The 20,406-nt window shown below is 36.0% G+C and overlaps 2 protein-coding genes across 4 annotated transcripts; one reads left to right on the top strand and one right to left on the bottom strand.

Annotated features, from left to right (window-relative positions):
* Nucleotides 1-404: 404 nt before the first annotated feature.
* On the top strand, nt 405-14,328 carry LOC8258607 (endoribonuclease Dicer homolog 3). The gene is made up of 25 exons (XM_015717467.3): nt 405-1,143; nt 1,256-1,436; nt 1,674-1,787; nt 2,396-2,530; nt 2,641-2,710; nt 3,314-3,378; nt 3,469-3,600; nt 3,686-3,838; nt 4,149-4,275; nt 5,031-5,136; nt 5,219-5,411; nt 5,489-5,649; nt 5,868-6,086; nt 6,194-6,459; nt 6,940-7,211; nt 7,305-7,819; nt 7,967-8,058; nt 8,371-8,585; nt 8,681-8,890; nt 10,344-10,820; nt 11,139-11,408; nt 12,093-12,419; nt 12,880-13,078; nt 13,497-13,608; nt 13,746-14,328. The coding sequence occupies exons 1-25, from the start codon at nt 953-955 to the stop codon at nt 13,945-13,947; spliced, it is 5,004 nt and encodes a 1,667-aa protein (XP_015572953.2). The 5' UTR covers nt 405-952; the 3' UTR covers nt 13,948-14,328.
* Nucleotides 14,329-14,514: 186 nt separating this feature from the next.
* On the bottom strand, nt 14,515-20,310 carry LOC8258608. Of its 3 annotated transcripts, none has more exons than XM_015717492.3 (10): nt 19,160-20,310; nt 18,476-18,564; nt 17,944-18,046; nt 17,258-17,520; nt 17,053-17,184; nt 16,834-16,956; nt 16,614-16,742; nt 15,606-15,820; nt 15,357-15,510; nt 14,515-15,116 (listed from the first exon to the last, which is right to left on the bottom strand). In XM_015717492.3, the coding sequence occupies exons 1-10, from the start codon at nt 19,389-19,391 to the stop codon at nt 14,898-14,900; spliced, it is 1,659 nt and encodes a 552-aa protein (XP_015572978.1). In that variant the 5' UTR covers nt 19,392-20,310; the 3' UTR covers nt 14,515-14,897. The 3 variants fall into 3 exon arrangements, with proteins under 3 accessions (XP_015572978.1, XP_015572977.1, XP_048227481.1); XM_015717491.3 differs by having other exon boundaries at nt 18,476-18,567; nt 19,160-20,309; XM_048371524.1 differs by having other exon boundaries at nt 18,476-18,610; nt 19,160-19,273.
* Nucleotides 20,311-20,406: the final 96 nt, after the last annotated feature.

Here is a 20,406-nt window from a genome sequence, read left to right as displayed (position 1 = left end):
ATTTATCTCTAAAATTTATGAGAATAAATTCATCTATCTTATATTTTTTAGTTTCAAAGAAATTCATCTATATTATTAATATCATAAAAGAATAAAATGAAGAATGAATAATTCATTAATTTATGAGAATAAATTCATCTATCTTATATTCATTAATGAAATAATTTTTTTTTGTTTCATTTTAAATTAAATAACTTTTTATATAAAAAAATATAAAAACTTATCATTAAAAATTTAGTTAAAAATTAAAGAATAGAATTTTATTTTTATTTCAAAAATAAACAGATGGAGAAGTTTTATAAAAACCCGACAAACTATAAGTAAACTCTTAAAAATCACATTAATCAGTTGGTTCTTGGAACCGAATTCTGGACGTTTTAAGTTTTACTATTCAATGTCCGGTTCTATTAAGACACTCTTAGTCACGCGATCCAGGGCGCATGATTTGTAGGCACATTCTTTGTAACAGTACTATTTTACTCTGAAACTTCAAAGAACAAAACAGTACTTCTTTCCGCCTAGGCATGTTCTTTTGCCGAACAGGGTCTTCTGCTTCTTTCCAAACTCTTTCACCTTTCTGTTTTTCTTTTTCCCTTAAAATCAACCAACAAAGAAAATGAAAAATAGATATCTAATATAAACCCTCAATTGAATTTTAAAGAAACGGAAAATAACCCTAATTTCAAATTTGTTAATTGTTTTAGTTTTATCATAAGATATAGCACTGTTGAGCAAAGAAAAAAGAAGAAATAGCACAACACATTGTGTGGTCTGAAAGTTTATTACCAACCCAATTCTCGTTTCCCTTATTACTTCTTCACATTTATTTTATTTTCCTTTCTTTTCCTGTAATTGTACAGAGTAAAATACAATCTTTGCAGTAATATTAAATTTTTTCAGCTTTACTTTCTGATGTTCTTTATATAAAGAATTTATTGTTATAGTTATTATAATGGATACTCCAATGGAACAAGACAGGAACCCTCTCAAAAGGAGTTTTAATGAGATGAACAATTTACAAGACTTTGTTGATATGGGTTTGAATGGAACCAATCATCATCATGATCATGATGCTGCTTCCCAAAAACCTGATTCTACTATTACTACATCCACTACTACTGGCAAAGGATTTAATCCTAGAAGGTTTTTGGATTTTAATGGGTTTTTGATTAATGTGGTTATATTTTTGGTTATTTGTTGCTGTTGCATGTTGTCTTATGTTCGTGGGTTTTTGTTGCTGCTGTAATTTTTGCAGTTATCAAGTGAAGGTTTTTGAGGTGGCTATGAAGAGAAACACTATAGCTGTGTTGGAGACAGGGGCTGGAAAGACGATGATAGCTGTTATGCTAATTAGAGAAATTGGCCAAGCTATCAAGTCGAATGACTTTAAAAAATTGATTATTTTCTTAGCTCCCACTGTTCATCTTGTTAATCAGGCATGTCTTATTATTCTTTTTCGTTTTCAATAAATATTATGTGTAAATGGTTGCTTATTAGATGTTCTTTTTCTGTACGTTGCACAAAAACTTGCCCCTTTTTGTTTATTGCAAGGAAGAATAAACGGATTTGTTTCGCAAGTGTTTTACAGTTACTTTTGCTCTCTTGTTGCCCATACATGACGTGGCTGGTTGAGTGGTGCACATGCTGAGAAGTAGTTGGTTTTCTGCCTGCAGCAATACGAGGTTATTAAAGATAACACAAATTTTAAAGTGGGAGAGTACTATGGAGCTAAAGGGATAGATGGATGGAGTATGAAGGTCTGGGAAAAGGAGATCAATGAGCACGATGTAAGTCTAGTTCATATGTTCTTGAATTAAAATATTTTATGCTTCTTGGTTATCCCTGTAGACTCTGTTCACACATGTTATGCTATTACAACAATTTTGTTTGAACCTCTTGTAGTGGGGTTTGTCTGTGCAATGTCGTGAGTAATGAACCAGTTTTGTCGCAGATGTGTAGTTTCTATGTTGCTTAGATATAGTGTATGTATCTCTGAAAAAGAAAAGGTTGAGAATACCTCAAAGATGCATTTGATAATGGTCTTGTTTTTCTTCTAAAACTCTTTAGGCTAGAGAACTATTCAATTGAATTTTCCTTCAGAACCAGAGAAGTCTTCTTTACCCCATTCTCCCTAGACTCGTGTTCTTCTAGTTGCTTTTTTGGTCAGCTAGTGAGTTTAAATCAGGTCAATTTTGAATTCCACACTTATGTTTATAGTTGTTGATAGATAACCAGGGACAGAATAAATGAAAAGTCTGTAGTTATCCTTTCAGGGAACAGGCAATATTCCTTTGGTTATAAACTTGTGATCCTTGTTTGAAGGTTAAAACATTTAATAATCAAGTAATAATGATGTTAGTTTACTATTAATGCTTTATCATTTCTTATCTTGTAGGTATTGGTTATGACACCCCAGATCCTTTTGGATGCCTTGCGAAAGGCATTCTTGAATCTAGAAATGGTATCCTTGATGATAATTGATGAATGTCATCGCACTACAGGCAATCATCCTTGTACAAAAATAATGAAGGTTGGCTTCCAATTTCTATACCCATAGTTGTTGCATCTTCTCTCAAGTTATATACGCGAGGTTTTTGATTTTTCCTTATGAATAGTTACTTAAACACTTTGTTGGTGAAGGAATTCTACCACAAATTGAGTAACAAGCCAAAGATATTTGGAATGACCGCTTCACCTGTTGTTCAAAAAGGTATGACCTCTCTGCGGTGGTATATTTGGTTTATGATTGAATGGTCCTAAAAGCACAAAAGTTGATTATTATCTTTATGAGAGCCTATTATTTCATATATTTAATGCCCCCTTGTTTGGCTCATATGCGTTCTCTATAGCATTTCACTGGAGGCAGCCTGTGATCAGCTTGCAACTTAGTATTTCATGCTATGCTGCTCGGGTTTAGTCAATTGTGCTTTACATGTGTTTGTATTTGATCATAGACCTAATACAATGATCACAGCTGGTGCGATGCTGATGTCCACAGTTTCCGTTCTTTTTTCTTTAAAGATTTTTTATTTATTATAAATGCTTGTACCTTTGTTGCTTTTGAATGTGGGTTTAAAAATCTACTCATAGTATGAATTCTAACGTGAGAACTTAAGTAATTATCTGGCTCAGCTGGAACATTTTTTGGTAAAGGGAATGCCTCTTATGTATGCCATTGGCTTCTGGTCGTTATTTGAAAAACTGCTCTAGCCTCATACTTGAAGTAATCTTGAAACAGCCCAATATATTGTATATACGTACCAAGCTTCTGGTCACCAGAACTACTTCTAACATGTCAATTGTTATGTGCTAGGTGTCTCTTCTGCTGTGGACTGTGAGGATCAAATATCAGAACTCGAGACCATTTTGGATTCCCAGGTATCTTTGACTCTAGATTGTCATTCCCTGCACTAATAGGTTTCAGTTTGATTCTTCATTCTTCCATGTCTTGCATGTGCACTGCTGCAGATTTACACTATTGAAGACAGGACAGAAATGGATGTCCATGTTCCCTCTGCAAGAGAAATATGTAAATTTTATGACATAGCACAGCTTTATAGCTCAGATATTAAATCTAAGATTGAAGCTTCATGGTCCAAGGTATTCCTTCATTGATTATAGATACATTTGTGTGGTGGATTATGCACTTTATACAGAAATCGACTATACTTATATGCATGGACAGTTTGATGCTTCCTTGCTAAGTTTGCAAGGGTCAATCCAAAGCAGTTACAAAGATGCAGATGATAGATATAAGACACTGCGACAGCGGTTGTACAATGACTATTCGAAGATTTTGAATTGCCTTGAAGAACTTGGCCTCATATGTGCTTATGAGGTATGATTACTCTTTTTGTAATCTGAAATCAAAGGGAAGCACACTGATGTGATGAAGGAAAAAACGATGTGTTATCCTGTCAACTCTCCTGTATTCTCAATTGCAATTTCTATAGATACTATTGCATTTATAGTATTTGTTTGTCTCCTTATAAACACTAATGCAATTTTTCCTCATACATATTGCTATTTAACTCGAGTAACTGTCATATAAATATGAGTACAATGTCTCCTTGGGCTTCAAGAATGTTCAGTTCATAATTGTGTTCCCTTCCGTTTGTAATTTATTATTTTTAACACTTCTTTTGTAGGCTGTCAAAATTTGTTTAGAGAATTCTCCCTCCACAGCGGCATTTGATATTTACAGAGAAATTTCTTTGAAGTGTAAATATTTCCTTGAGGAAGTGCTGAGCATAATAGGCACCTATTTGCCACATGGTATGCTAATTAGTACCTTCTATATTTGTTTTCTTTTTCCTGAAAACTTTTGGAAACCATTTTCTGCTTTCTCATTTTCATTACAAGTTAATTAAATCTGCTACAATCAAGTTGAGATTCCTTCGTTTATTCTTCTCATAGTTATGCATATGGACATATGTTCATGTGGTGCACTTCCTTTCCATATGGAAACGTCTAATTTGAATTGATACTTCTATCCCAGTATATGTATACTTTTAAGCTGTCATCTAAGATTTGAGTTATCATATTATTAGCTGTAACTGGAAGTGTCACTGTCAACAATTTTCTGGTCATTTATCCCTAATCTTTGAGTAACTTTGCTTTTGCTGGTTTATCTAAGGAAGGATACATTTGTTCTCCTATGGTTGAAGGATCTATTTTGCAATAACTGAAATTACTATCCACATGGGATTGGCTAATTTAATTGCTAGCAAATAATGATATTTCTTGCATACTTGTAAAGTGATTTCCTTCTTTAGTAACAGATTTCAACTTCAAAAAACATCTGTACTATCGTCATTATATTCTTCACTTTTGTTGCCTTTTCAGTTGACAAGAAATTAAATTATATGCAGTTTTGCTCTCTCCAGAATGTATTGCCAATAAGTACCTTGTTTGCTTGGTGCCTTTTGTGATGCTTTTCAGCAGAGCTTGGTTCAAGCAATTTGCTGGTCTTTGCTTTCTGCTTTAAGTAGGATGTTAATTTTTGCTACTAATATCTCTTTTTCTCTCAGGTGATAGTTATCTTTTGGATCTTGGATTTGACTACTTGAAGGCAGTACGTTTGTCCTACATATCTCCAAAATTATATGAACTGCTTCAGGTTTTCCTATCATTTGGGTAATGGAAATATTTCAGTAGTCCATTTATTTAGTTCATTTGGTTGTCAAATTTATCTCACTTTTAACTTTTCTTGTTGCAGAGTAGATAAGGAGGTACTGTGCCTCATTTTTGTTGATAGAATAATTACAGCCAAAGTAATTGAAAGATTTGTGAAGAAAGTTGCAGCATTAGTACATTTCACAGTTTCATATGTTACTGGGTCTAATACATCAGTTGATGCACTGACACCAAAAACACAAAGGGAAACCATGTATGCATTTCGCTCTGGAAAGGTATACGATCTTGCACATCATGAATTACCTCATAAGTTTGGAAACTTGATAACCAGTGTATGTGCCCATATGTGTAGGTCAATCTATTATTTTCTACTGATGTGTTGAGGGAGGGGATTCATGTGCCCAACTGCTCCTGTGTAATATGTTTTGATTTGCCCAAGACGGTATGCTGTTATGCCCAATCTCGAGGACGAGCTCGGCAGAATGATTCTCAATATATAATCATGCTTCAGAGGTGATGACCTCTTCATCCTTATAGATTGAATCAGTCTCTTGTGTGTGGTGGTATCCTTGTTCTGTACTTATGCTATAAGATGTATGCTAGGCGTCATTGCTAAGTTAGTAAAGTTTGCTATTATTTTGCTTTTTATCGAATTGTGTTTCTATTTTTTCTTTTGTGGTTTATTTCATCAATGAAGGCTGAATATGGTGTAAATGCTTGTATATCTTTAGGGGAAATGTGAAACAGAGGGATCAACTATTTGATTTTATTAGGAGTGAATGGTTAGTGACAAATACGGCTATAAATAGAGATCCTGATGTTTGGACTCTGAAAACATGTGTCCCCGAGGAAACCGAAGCATATATTGTGGATGTGACTGGAGCTTCTGTTACTGCAGATTCAAGTGTTACCCTTATACAGCGATACTGTAGTAAGCTTCCCAGTGACAGGTATTGAACTGTTTCTGTTGCTTTACAAATTCTTTTTTTTTTCCCGAGGACATATTTATAGAAGCAATGAATTTTAGTTCTAATTTAATTGGCCACATTGTTACTAGGTACTTTACACCAAGGCCAACTTTCGAGTTTGAATGTTTTGAGCAGTCATTTCAATGTAAAATGATGTTACCTGCTAGTGCTGCTTTTCAAACAATAGTTGGCCCAGTATGTAGGAGTCAACAACTGGCAAAGCAGCTTGCATGCTTGGAAGCTTGTAAGCAGCTGCATCAAATGGGTGCCCTGGATGATCATCTCCTACCGTCAGTCGAGGAACCTACAGAAGATGATCATACTGTGAGGAGAAAAGGATCACTAGCAGGTGCAGGTATGCATGCTTTGGTATCTGATTTAGTTGTATGAATTGAATATAAGAACATTTCATCCTAATAGTTGCTAGCCATCATCCTATGGTGATATTCAGTGAATACTGACTTTGAAACTTGGGTTGCTGTATATGAATCTTGGCACCTCAAAAATGATCTAAGCAACAATGATAAACATCTTTCAGTTTGCAAGATAGCAAGGATCATGAAAATCATTGTTTATAGACATGTTTGCTTATAAGTAATTTTGGCATACTCTTGTTTTGGATAGTAATTATGCCATTGTAGTACTTCTTTATCGTCAAGCTTTTGCATGACAATAATTTATCTGATATTATTGCTGAAAGATTCAATGGTGCTTTACTTCTATAATTATTTTCATCTTGCATGTATAATCATATCCTGTGTTTTTATATACAGTTTTCCTTTTCTATATACCCACATACGTCGTACCCTCTAATTGCAAAAAATAACAACTATAGGAACTACAAAAAGGAAGGAATTGCATGGAACAACTCCCATTCATGCATTATCTGGAAGCTGGGGAGAGAATCTTAATGGGGCTACCTTTCATGCATATAAATTTGAGTTTTCATGTAGCATTGTCAGTGAGAAATATTCTGGATATATTCTTCTCATTGAATCAAAGCTTGATGATGATGTTGGAAATATTGAGTTGGACCTTTTCTTGGTCAGGAAGACAGTTAGGGCTTCTGTTTCTTCCTGTGGACAAGTGCATTTAGATGCTGAACAGGTAAAAACATGCTCATAAATTGAATAGTACTTCAATTCTGGGAAGGTATTTCCTTAATGCTATGTCCTTTATCGTTTTTGTTTTCCATATCAGATGATGAAGGCCAAGTGCTTTCATGAATTGTTTTTCAATGCCTTATTCGGGAAGTTATTTAGTGGATCCAAATCATCTAGATCACCAAGAGAGTTTTTGCTCCAGAAAGAAACAAGTTTACTTTGGATCCTGTCAAACATGTATTTGCTGCTACCACTCGAGGCATTCAGTGCTTCAAGTGATGAATCTTGGAAAATAAATTGGAGAGGAGTTAATGGTTGCAGTAATGTGGTAGAATTCTTGAAGAAGAACTGTTTCTTGGGTGCTGAGCATTATAATGGTGAGAGGGTGCGCTCATCTGTTACTGAGTGCAGTGGTGGAAATGCAGTCCACTTTGCTAATATTTCAGTTGATGTAGAAAGAGTGAAAGATATGGTGGTATTAGCAATTCACACAGGCAAAATATATTCTGTTGTTGAAGTAGTGGGTGATGCATCTGCTGAGAGTCCTTTTGAGCAAAATGTTGGCGGTGCACCATCGAAGTTCTCTACATTTTCTGAGTACTTCAATAAAAAGTAGGCAACTCATCCTAGATGATATTCGATCTTCGATAGATATCCTTTACTGATTACAAACACACACATACAGACACACACACACACACACTCTGCAGAAGACTTTATGGTTCCATAGATGATTATATGACCACTATCTCTTGTCAGGTACGGGATAGTGCTGTTGCGTCCAAGGCAGCCTTTATTGCTGTTAAAGCAAAGTCATAAGCCACACAACCTGCTGAATCCTCCTGATGAAGGTGTGTTAATTGCATGCCTGAGCACATTTTTAAGATGGTATTATCTTGTGATGTTGGCCCAACTGTTCTAGTCCTATAGTCTGGCACATTGATTCTAATATCTCCAGGTAGATGTTTTCCTAAATGTTTTAGCAGTGCCAAGGGGATATATTGAATTTGTTAAGACATTTGAGGTTGCATAGTTGAGGAAGCCCAGGAAGTTGGCAGTTCGCACTATTAATAGGCTAGAAACTGTTGTCGAGTTGGATTGGGCAATGCAATTTCTCTTCCCTTTATCTTATATCTTATATGTTCTCTCTCTTAAATGAGCAGATACTTTAAAAGATGGCCTGGTCGTAGCAAAACAGAGGCAGTTTGCTCGTATGCCACCTGAGCTTTTAGTCAGTATTGATGTTCCAATACAGACTTTGAAATCATCGTACTTACTACCATCTCTGATGTACCGTTTGGAGTCCCTGATGTTAGCCAGCCAACTTAGACAAGAGATTGCCTGTCAAGTTTCCAACTTCCATATTCCAAGTTTATTGGTTTGTTCTATCTATTGGTTAAATTGCTCATTTTTATGTGGCTGTATTTTTTTGAATCATTTACTCAATGGTTAATCTTATCTTTGTATTATTAGATACTGGAAGCCATAACAACACCTAGATCTTGTGAAAAAGTTTCCATGGAACGATTGGAGTTGCTTGGGGATTCAGTTTTAAAGTATTCTGTGAGCTGTGACCTTTTTCTAAGATATCCCACAAAACATGAAGGTCAATTATCTGCTCAGCGCACAAGGGCTGTTTGTAATTCAACCCTACATCAATTGGGAATAGGTTGCAAATTACAGGTATTTGGGAATGTATCTAATACCATAGTTCAGATTTTGTTAATGTGTTATGTTGGTCTCATTAAAAATAGTCAGCACATTAAGCATGTTTACTGGTTGTTATGTGACTTCTCCTTCTCCTTTTTCTTTTTTTATTTACAGAAGTCAAGTTCTGCAAAATGTGTTGGAACTGAAGTTCTTTATTAGGAATGTAGTTTATTTTCTTTGTCTGTTGTATGATTCTTTTATCCTTATCCTAACTATTTTGGAACTTTAAGTGAAGTTTGTGGTTGAGAATGGTGTGGTTATAGTTATCTCCCAGTTTCTGGCCGTATATGATACTTAGACTCTGTTTGTTTCTGGAAAATAACTTGTTTCTGGAAAATAATATTTTGAGAAAATAACTTGCATATTTTTATTGTTTGGTTATACATGAAAATCATTTGAATATTATTGAAAACTTATCAAAACCTTGTATTTTCAATTTATAATTAAATATAAATAAGCTTATTAAAAAAACCCTTGAAATTTTTCCAGAGATCGGCATTGACCATTGATGGCTGGTGGTATCTGAAAGTCATTCGAGAGGGTTGCTGAATGGAAAAATTTGAGAGGGTTGCTGAAAGTCTTTGTTCTAATCTTTTACAGGTCTGGAAAATGACATCCTCTTTTCAAAATGGGAAGCCATTTTCCTAAAAAATGGCTTAGTTTTCTCTTTCACCAGAAGTCTTTTCATTGCCAAGTTTCCTGGATGTACCAATTTTCATTTGACCAATTTTTTTGGATGTATAAATTCTCTGTAGATGAATATTCCTGGATGTACCAAAACATCAGAAATTGCAGAAAATGCTTAACTGCAGAATATTGTAAGGAAACAAATAGAGGCTTAGTTTCAAAAGAGAAGCATTCTTTTCCAACTATGATAAATACAGTGAATGTTGCAAATCACTTCATTCAGCCTTGTAAATACAAGTAACTTGACCAAGATTTTAAGAGCTTTCAACATATTTCCTTGTGTAGTTTGGGCCAGGGTTTTAAATATCGTATTGCCTATTTCATTACCGGACTTTGACCTCCCATTATTGGCTGTACATTACAGAGATTTGTAATGACATAATTTTCTTCGGTTTTTCACCCCTTCAAATTCTACCTACATTTATTAGCTCTATCCCTTCTTTTTAGCTTCTCAATTTGAAGAAAATTTATATTAAGAAGTCTTAAGCCAGTCTTCTTCTAAGCTTTCGAAAAACTTACAGCACCTGCTGACGGCGGCAATTCCAGTCAAGTCAGCCTGATTCAGTTCAATGCTGTGACATTGTTGCCAATGCCGATACCATTATTTGAAACCTGATTTGGCCTCAAAAGTTAATCTCTCATCCATACTGGTCTTTTGTAGACCTCATTCCTTCCCCATACAAATTGTTTGGTTCCAAATAAGTCATGACAGTAATACTTGATTTTTCTCATTTGACAGGGATATATACGAGATAGTGCATTCATACCTCGTTATTGGGTTGCTCCAGGACAGCAACCTGCATTTTATGTTTCTTGTACTTGTGGTGTTGACACTTTAGAAGTGCCTTTGGATGCTAAATTTCAAACTGAAGATCCCAAAGTTCAGATTGCTATATGCTGTTCGAAAGGCCACCGATGGATGTGCTCCAAGACTATATCTGATTGTGTTGAAGCCGTTATAGGAGCGTACTATGTCAGTGGAGGACTCATGGCTGCACTGCATGTGATGCAGTGGCTTGGTATGGATGTTGAATTTGATCCTTCCTTGGTAGATAAGATCATTAAGACTGCTTCTGTACGATCTTATACTCCGAAAGAAGATGAAATTAAGGGCATAGAATCAAAGCTTGGTTATACATTTTCTGTCAAGTTTCTCTTACAAGAGGCCATGACACATGCCTCCATGCAAGAACAGGGAATTGGTTATTGTTACCAGGTAATGAATTGTAGCTGATGTAGTCCTTTTTAAATCTTTTATGTATTTAAGAGTGCCTTTTCAATAGAAGGTTGCTACTCAATCGACTTGGAAGGATAACCATTTTTGTGCACTTCAAAATCAGCTAGTGGATATGAACAACGTGAAAGTATACTCATCCCACTGCAAGGATGATGGGCAGTTTTTTCTGACACTATAAAATGTTACTACGATGATAAGGGCATCATTGTCTGCATAATGTGGACATTTAGATGCGTATACATTTAAGGAAAATCTTCTTGCTAATGTTCTTTTTTTAACCTTTTGAATATTTGACAGAGGCTTGAATTTCTTGGTGATTCTGTTTTGGACTTGCTTATTACCTGGCATCTCTATCAAAATCACACAAGCATGGATCCTGGTGAATTGACAGATTTGCGCTCAGCTTGTGTCAGTAATGAAAACTTTGCTCAAGTCGTGGTGAGAAGAGACCTATACAAGCATCTTCAACATTGTTCCACATTGCTTCTAAGCCAAATTAAAGAATATCTGGAGTCTTTTCATGAATCTGATGAAGTCGCCAAGGCTACAGGTCCAAAGGGCCCTAAGGTAAATGTTTATGCATCTAACAAGTGTGTTTAGTTGTGTGCATGAATGATGGATGCAGTTAGCTCTTTTCTGGTACAAGTTCACATAAAAGATGGTAGCAATGGTGGTCTCATGAAGGCAGTACTGGTCTTAGTCGTGGTGTCAATTGCAGTGGTACTGTGGTCTGGTGATGGTGGTGAAGTGCAGTAATGTTAAGTGTGGTACTGGTGGTGGTGATGGTGATGGTGCCTGTGTGGCAGCACTGAATTTGGCAGTGGGTATGATGATGTGAAAGTTTTTCATCCACGTACCTTTCAGCGCAGTTGATCTACCCCCTATAGAGTCCTAGTCAATGTTTAACCACTTTTTTTGGAGGAGTTGAAAAGTAAACCAATGGTTAAAGCAATATAGTGATCAAAGTTGGATTAACTTCTCTTGAGAAGATTTTCACCCCAAACAAATGGTGTCCGCAGCACACAAAGCTCCCCCCGTGCAACTTCTTCTTAAAATTTCTTGCCTTCAACCCTGTTATAGATGCAGCCTTAAGATATGCTTTTTCTTACATACATTATAGTCAAACATGCCATGTGATTAGGAGCTGTGAATCCTTTAGCGGCTCCAATTGTCTGTGCTTTTTATGAAACTGAACTTATATGTAATCAGTTGCTACTATTTATGTTCTGACCTTATCTGTATTTACCATAGGCCCTTGGAGACCTGCTTGAAAGTATTGCAGGGGCAATGTTAATTGATGCAAAGCTTAACCTAGATGAAGTGTGGAGAATATTTATGCCACTACTGTCACCACTTGCAACTCCGCAAAATCTTGAGCTGCCTCCACTGCGTGAACTGATGCAATTATGCAACTCTCTTGGGTATTTCATAAAAGAAAAGTGTATAAATAATAATGACATTGTGCATGCAGAGCTTAGGCTACAGCTCAATGATGTTCTTTTGGTTGGAAACGGATGCGATCGAAGCAGAAAAGCTGCAAAAGGGAAAGCAGCTACTCATTTGTTGAAGAAACTTGAGGTATTTTCTACTTGCACTTTTGAGTCAGATGATTTTTCCAAGGATTGAGCTGTGATATTCTATGATCCCTTAATGTACAAATCCATATATGATAAATATTCTTAAGATATTTGTTTCTTAAGATCATTGCTTTCAAGCATCTATCAGGCAATCTATCACTCTTCACATTCAATATTTCAAATTTTGTATTTAAATTATATCAGGAAAAACTTAGATATCCTTTTGGTTGCTTCTTTTATCATGATGATGTTTTTTGGCAAGTCCATTCCTATGGGCAGTTTTGAAGAGATGAGCAAAAGCAGAAATGTTATTTATGGAGGAAAATTATGTCAATAAAATGCATTTCTACTGTTTCAAGATTCCAAACCATTGAAACAATAAATAATTCCTCTAGATGACTCAGTAATGCTGACATTTCTTGGTTGTCTCATGCCAATGTTGTCTAATTTGTATGAAACAGAATAGAGGAATAACGTACTCCTGGGGTCACTCAAAGAGGAGGAAGCAAGATTCTAATCATGTTGTTGACTCTTCTCCCCTAGACATAACAAATGATAAGGCAAAAGACCATAAAAAGCCGAAGAAGCTAGAAAATCAATCACCAGCAGGTTCAGGAGGAGATCCTTCTTTTGCTGGCAGTTCCGGTGAAAACCCTCCAGGCATGTACCTCAACTCTTCAAGTCCCTTATAGCTATCTCCCACAGGATTTTAAAACCACTGCATCCTTGAACTTTTGATCGACTTAACCTTCATTTTAATTTACTATTTTGGTGAAAGAGCAATAATATAATTACTGAAAAATTGGCCGTGTGGTTTTTAGAAGATACTGCATCTTTATACATGAGTTCTCTATTTCTCCTGTTGCACTTGTTGAGTAAAACTAGTATTTTGTCAACATGACTATTGCTCTGGAAATTTATCACCAGAAAATAATGTAAAATGAATAAATTAGGATGTTGATGTTGCACCTATTTTTTTTTTTTTTTTTAAAACAAAAGCTTCCCAATGATTCATTCAAGCTTTCCACCTCCAAAGCTTGGAGCAGGAAATATCTCATGTTAAGTTTCTGTTTATCAGTTATAGAGGCTATTAACATGAAGAAAGGAGGGCCTAGAACTGATCTTTTTGAACTCTGCAAGAAAGTGCAGTGGACAACGCCGACTTATAGTTCAACAGAAAATAAGTCAAGGTCTGCTGGTTTTTTTAAGTTTTGTGTATATGTTTATAATTTGCAGAAGAATATGTCATTCAAAATAAATAAAGCCTTTAAAGTGTTATTAATGGCCTTTTACGTTCCATTTTATATACTAATTATTCCTCCTGCAGCACTCCAATTTTATTTGATGAAGGCATTGAGAGATACAACAGCTTTGTATCAACGATCACCTTGAACATACCCTTTTATGGCACTATTGAATGCACAGGAGACCCTAGACCTGATAAGAAGAGTTCCTGTGATACTGCAGCATTGGCTATGCTCTATGAGCTTCAAAAACAGGGGCTACTCATCATTGGCGACCCCAATTAAGATTACTACTGGTCCAAATAGTTGTTATCTGACTGGTTAAAATTAGAGCAATTAGGAAACTGACCCACTCCCCTCCCTGCAGCAACGGCTTATCAGGTGTTAAGGCGTATGTAAAGGGGCAAATTGTCGTCCGGCCTCCAAAATCCTCACAGCTCCATAACGGTGGGCAGCTAGTGATTGCAGACTCTGGCCATAACGGTGGTCATCAATTCTAACTCTCGGGAGCTGAGCGTGTCTGTGTAACATAAAATTTTATCTTGAGGAACTGTACATATTGACACCGACATTTTCCTGGAAGGTATTGAAGTAGTAATCTTCCAGGAAATAACAGCTTGTAACATTACAGAATGTATAAGCAATTTGATGCTGCTCTTACGGCTACTTTCATGTCCCATCTATCGTTTATCGTTTTCCATATAATTTCATATTATACACAACGGAATCTAATAGCAAATTTGAAATTTAGATATGGGTTTCTTTTGATTAACTAAGGTTGCCTGTCATGCTGATCCCTGAAGCTGGAAACTGATAAAAGCTTGGAAATATAAAATTCAATCAAACTGAGAGTGATCCGAAAAAATTAGCAGCTTTTAGTCCAACAGCCCGTTCAATTTACATAATGATATACAGGCACTTCCATCCAAAAAATGGAGTGCATGTCTATGAAAGAATAATAGTTCAATAACAAAGACTGATAGTATTACACTCTTCGCTGTTCCTCAGGCACACTAAATGAAGATATCTGTATATTTGATGTATAAAAACCATTATGTCGGTACATAGTAGAAAGGTGAATTTCATTGTTTGGAAAACTTTGGAAAGTGATATTGTTTCAAGTATTTAGTTGTTGTCTACAAGCTAAGGGGGTTTGCAATGAACAGCTACAATAGATCATGGTTCATCAATTACTCAAAACCAGTATCTAGCTAGCCATGCATGAGTAGATGATATTATGCTCTAATCAGGAGTTCATATACGTTACTGTTGTTATCACCAGAAACCCGCTTCAACATCTCAAAACTCGTGCGGCTTCCTAAGAAATCAATTCGTTTAAAAATCACATAACCAAGCTCAGCTGTTTCTTTACTAGAGTACACAGTTCGGAGCCGGTCAGCATGCCTCGAGTCAGTGTGAATTGCAGCTTCTACTTCTGAAGCTGGCATATTCTCCTACAAGATCACGAAGGAATACACATCAAGGAATTGGTAAGAATAGACAACTGTCTTCAAAGTGTCAAGAAACTGGTCAGGGTGTAAATACATTTGTGACAAATACCATTTACCATTCTCTAATTAAAATACGTCCATGAGCTCACTCCAAGAAGCCAAAACTAACACCCGAATGCACATGCAATATTCATACAAACAAAGAACAAAATAATTGAGGGAAGGGAACATCTTCAATCATACCTGATAAAATGTGTATATATAATCTAACACCTGAATACATGTGAAACCATTTTCACCAAAAAAGGTTCTTGAAGAAGGCCCCATTTCGGAGAACCGGTCAACCGGAAACAGTATGGTCAGAAAGTGGTTCTTAAATATCAACTCAGTTTTCTCACTGCATGTAAGCACATGGAGAAAAAAAATGCAGTTAGACAAACACACTATAGATGCTCCCAGTGGAATAGAAACAGAGAGAGAAATAGGAAGAACCTTTCTGTAAGTGCTCGTGTTAGGTTAGCAAAGGAAGCTTCTGAGTCCTTCCCGTCTCCCTTTGCATCAAAGAACACAGATGGATGTTCACTAACATCTTCACTACTAAATGAGTCTGTGTAAATAGAAGCAGTTGAAGTTGGCTCAGATATTGACCAGCAGATTGAATCCAGAAGGCTGCTTGGGGTTATTGGTCGTATTGGAGTTTGACAGGTCTGTAAGAACCCAGAGTTCACAAATGCCAAGTTTCACATCAACACAAGTAATGCAACTCTCTAACATTAAGCTAGATGAACCTTCACAAATACGCATAAAAAAAGGTGGCAACTTAGCAGGATATAACCACCTGCATTGCTATCAATAATTTGGTCGGTAGGGATTTTTCACGACCACCATAACCACCCGAGTTAAAACCACAAAACAAGGACCACTAATGCATGATATACCTAAGGATATTTCAGTTGAGATTAACGATCTTATTATACGATCCTCAAGATACATCTGGCCATGGTCCTGTCCTACAGTACTGTAAATGAAATGACCACTCTAAATGACTTGAATCTATTCACCAGTGCTTGGTTACCCAACATTTTTCGCACTGCACTGAAATTTGTTCCTTGGTATAGTACCACTTCTTTTAGCAGTTGCTTCATGCAAGATCGGTGAGGTACTTTTTAGCCTTTCCCCTCCAAGAACTTTTCTTAGCAGGAACGTAACTGTAATGTATTCTTTTACTTGACAATGGTCCTACTAAGTAGTTAGGAATCAGAAAAATTTTATAATAGTGAAACGCTCATGGCGCCTGGGTCCTAACTCCTAATTATTAGACTCAACATATTCACATATAATAAATTTTTATATGGTGGAACTAATTAAACATAAAACAAAACTAGGTGCCTTAAACCACTTGAGCAAAATATGGACATGAAAACAAATATAAAAGATCTTATAAAAGCATGATCTACAATGAGCAGCAAAATGTACCACAGCATATGAATAACTCATAACCTGCATTCGACGACCACGGCGACTTCTAACCGCATTTTTAGCGAAATTTACAATGTGTTGCCTTTGTCCATAGCTTACTTGACTCCTCAAGTTCCGAACGTCTAGTGGGGCACTTCCCGTATTTATTTCCTTATAAATCAATACTAAAGATATAAAACACGCAGTTGGGCTAATTAAGCCTATCAGAATGACAGTATCAACAAGGTTGGTAAACACATACCTGCTCTGCGCTGCCATTTTGAAAATTTTCAAGCATCATCCCAACCTGCCTGGCCAAATCAGCAGACAAGTGAACAAGCCTTTGGGCATTTTTCTCCTTTGCTGTTTTTAGAACCCAAAGTGGCTGAGACACAAAAAAATGCCAAAATGATTTGATTTGAGAAAGAATCAATGAAGTAGACACCTTTTAGTTATGATATTCTGATGCAAGAGCACTCACAGTGACAAGGTTGTTAGAGTGACCAAGATATCTTTGGACTGAAGCCCCTTCACATACTACATGACTTGCACTGCAACCAATGAACCACTGATCTAAAAATGTGGCACCTTCTCTGATAGCTGCCTCATAAACCTACCAAAGTACCAAGCATCTCAGGAGTAGCTCAAGGCGACTAGTGCAATTTACCAATAGAAACTCAAGGTACCTTATTCCGCAGTTCATCTGAAATTTCTGAATCAATAAACATGGAGCTACCAGATAGAGTTGAATCAATATTTCTATTAGAACTCCTTGCAGACAACCGTTTATGCAGTCCTTCAATTGCATCAAATTTCTTGGCATCGTTGATACCAACAGGAAGACAGGAATTTTCAGTACCATTGATACCGACAAGTCGATTTAAGTCATCTAAGCGAACATCAGTTTCTCCAACACTCTTGACACTGTAGAGTGATTCACTTAACCTCACTGCAACAAATGTTGGATTTCAGATACTAAGCTAACAACAAAGGTCACTTCAGCTGTAATTATTTCCTTATTCATTCCTGTCCAACAAGAACAACGTCCATTTGCATAGGGAATCCCTGATAAGCAAGATTACCCCCATACACCAACTTATAATATAATCAAGATGAGCCTCAAAATATCAAGGTGGCATTTAAACTGTCACATGAGTTGAGACAAAGGAAAAGAAAAAAAAAAAGAGAGAATATCTGAAATTCATAATACTTGAGACTAATACCAATTTCTAATTTCTCCAAAGGAGGTTGACAAAGACATTAGCATTAAATCTTCAAGATAAATGAGTGGGGAACCAGCAGCCGAGATGGGTTTAGCTAGTACTAGGAAAACCATTAATACCAGTGAAATAAAAGAGTAGCAAAGACATACCATTCCTTCGAACACTATCCACAAACCATCCGATTGTAACAACAAAGAGACCATTTTTTGATCCATGCTTTAAAGCATGCTCAAACTTGCGTCCGCCAAAGCTGTAATCAGGGTTAAGGTATCACAAAAGATGCTTTTTTTTCTTTTCTTTTTTCTCTTTTCTTTTTTAGTGAAAGGTAGCTTTAAAGCATTGCTTTAATGAGAACTTTAGAACATAACATTTGTAATCAAATATATGAATTTCGGATTAAACGACAAAGGATAAGTCTTTCTTGTCATATACTCATATTCATGCCAGGGATTGCCTATTCAACTAATCCAACTGGGTAACATGGCTCCTTTGCCTTTAATATTCTGAATTCATTTGTTAATCCAACCAAAGATCGTTCAAATTTTCGTCTTATATTTATTTACAGCACTAATCCATTCATTTATAGCACAGAGAAAGAGGAAACATCATTTTCTCCAAAATTCCAAGTTACATCCCAAAATGATAACTCTATGTTCGCCCAAATATAAACTAAAAGGATATCTGGACCACCAAATGGGTACAGTGAGGATGCAGATTAGGACTGTACCGACCACCTAATCTCTCTGTTGCTTCCATGACTTGCTTCCTTGCTTCTGTACATGGAGAGTAGAAACGTATATCCATAGATTAACCAAACTGAGCAAGAAAAACAGGACTTCTTAAGACAAATTCATCAGTAAATTCCAAACAGAAAATAATAATAATAATAATAATAATAATAATAATAATAATAATAAATAATAAATAAATAAATAAAAGTACAAGCTACAAATCCCAGCAAAGTCAGACGCGTACTTGGAGTTCTGTCAGCTAATTAAAATGAGCCATTACTACTTCTGCCGTAATTAGCATCAGGCGGACAAACTACTGAAAAGGACATGCATATTTTGCCAAGTATAGAGGATAAAATTCTAACTACAGAGTTCATATTCCTGACTCCATACAACCAAATATTTCTGTATCTTATTAACAAAAAGATAGTGAACAAAAAGGTAAGGACCTGCACATATTGCCAAGAACTCAATCAAATAAAAATTACCAAAAAGATTCAGTTTTTAACGCAGAATCACAATATTTTCTTCCTTTTTTCTTTCCCCAACTTGCAGGGTGGAACCAAATCAACATCTTAACACGAAAAACGTCAAAATCAAGAAAACAAAATTGTTATTGCTGTAAATTACATACCTCTAGACAAACCAGTAACACAAATAACAAGACCAGAAAATGGACCGGTTGATCGAACCAAAACCGCTTCAGACCCAATAGAGGCAGTAGTAGGAGACATTGGCTCAAAAGATTGCAAACCTCTAAAAGAAGGAATGGAAGATGATAAACCCACAAAAAGCCTTGAACAACCTTTGCTATTAATTACTTCCACTTTCCCAAGACCGTCACCCCCACCACCACCTCCGCCCATAACCAAACCCCTACTTAAATCTCTCTTATCAGTCCTTGCAAGCGATAAACATAACTACACTCGTTATGCATAGCACAAAAGTTAGAATCAATAAAGCACAGACCTTTAAACGGAGACAGAGAGAATTCTGTGCCTTAAAACATTAGAGGAAAAAGTGAAAAAGAGAGATTAATGGGCGGGAAAGAAGGACAGAAAAAGAAAAGCTTCTCAAGTACTAGGTAATGATGAAGAATTTGAAATGACCAATTAACAAAACAAGAAAAGAAATGGAAATTAAGCACAAAACAAATTGAAATATATTGACAAAATGAAAAGTGGGCTAAAACTGAGAAAAAAAAAACTAAATATTTCACTGAGGAAGAGAAATACTGTCAAGAAAGGCTACACTAACGCAAGACTGTACTATATGGTCAATGAAGTAATAACAAAGGGCTTGTTGGTTAGAGACTAAAACAGGAAAGGAATGTGAATTTTCATAGCTAAAGAGAAAAAAGAGGAATCTAAGTAAGAGAGAGATAAAAGGAGTGGAATTCTCTCAATTCTGAATTTCAGAGATTGAGGGAGACAAATAGAGAATTTTGAAAAGAGAGAGAGAGAGGAAAAAGGTTTGTTTTTTTGAAAAAGTTTTTGAAGCTAGTGCTGTAATATTGCATCTCATATCTCAATGGCTTGGCTATGCAGTGCAGTGGGGAGTGTAATGTATAAAATGACTACTTTGGCTCTGTGTTTTGCTTTTGCTCTTCTTCTGTTATTTTCTTTTGCTTTATTGGGTTTTCAATGAAACAAAGAAGCGCACCATTTGAAGTTGAAAAAAGAACTGATCCGAACCCAAAAGCGAAGCACGGGCAGTCTATTCCTTACTAACAAAAATGGGCATCTGGGTATCCACGATTTACGAGTTTACCATTCTTGATTCATCGCACAACAAAGTGGCGTTGGTTCTCTTTCAAGTTTAAAAATGAATTGCCTTTGGGGACTCACTTCAACAGCTATTATATTTTTAATCTTAAATTGA

Source organism: Ricinus communis, chromosome 3 (assembly GCF_019578655.1).
Source record: "Ricinus communis isolate WT05 ecotype wild-type chromosome 3, ASM1957865v1, whole genome shotgun sequence".
Lineage (NCBI taxonomy): Eukaryota > Viridiplantae > Streptophyta > Magnoliopsida > Malpighiales > Euphorbiaceae > Ricinus > Ricinus communis.
Note: the sequence above shows the minus strand (reverse complement) of the source record. Positions and strands in the feature narration are given on the sequence as shown.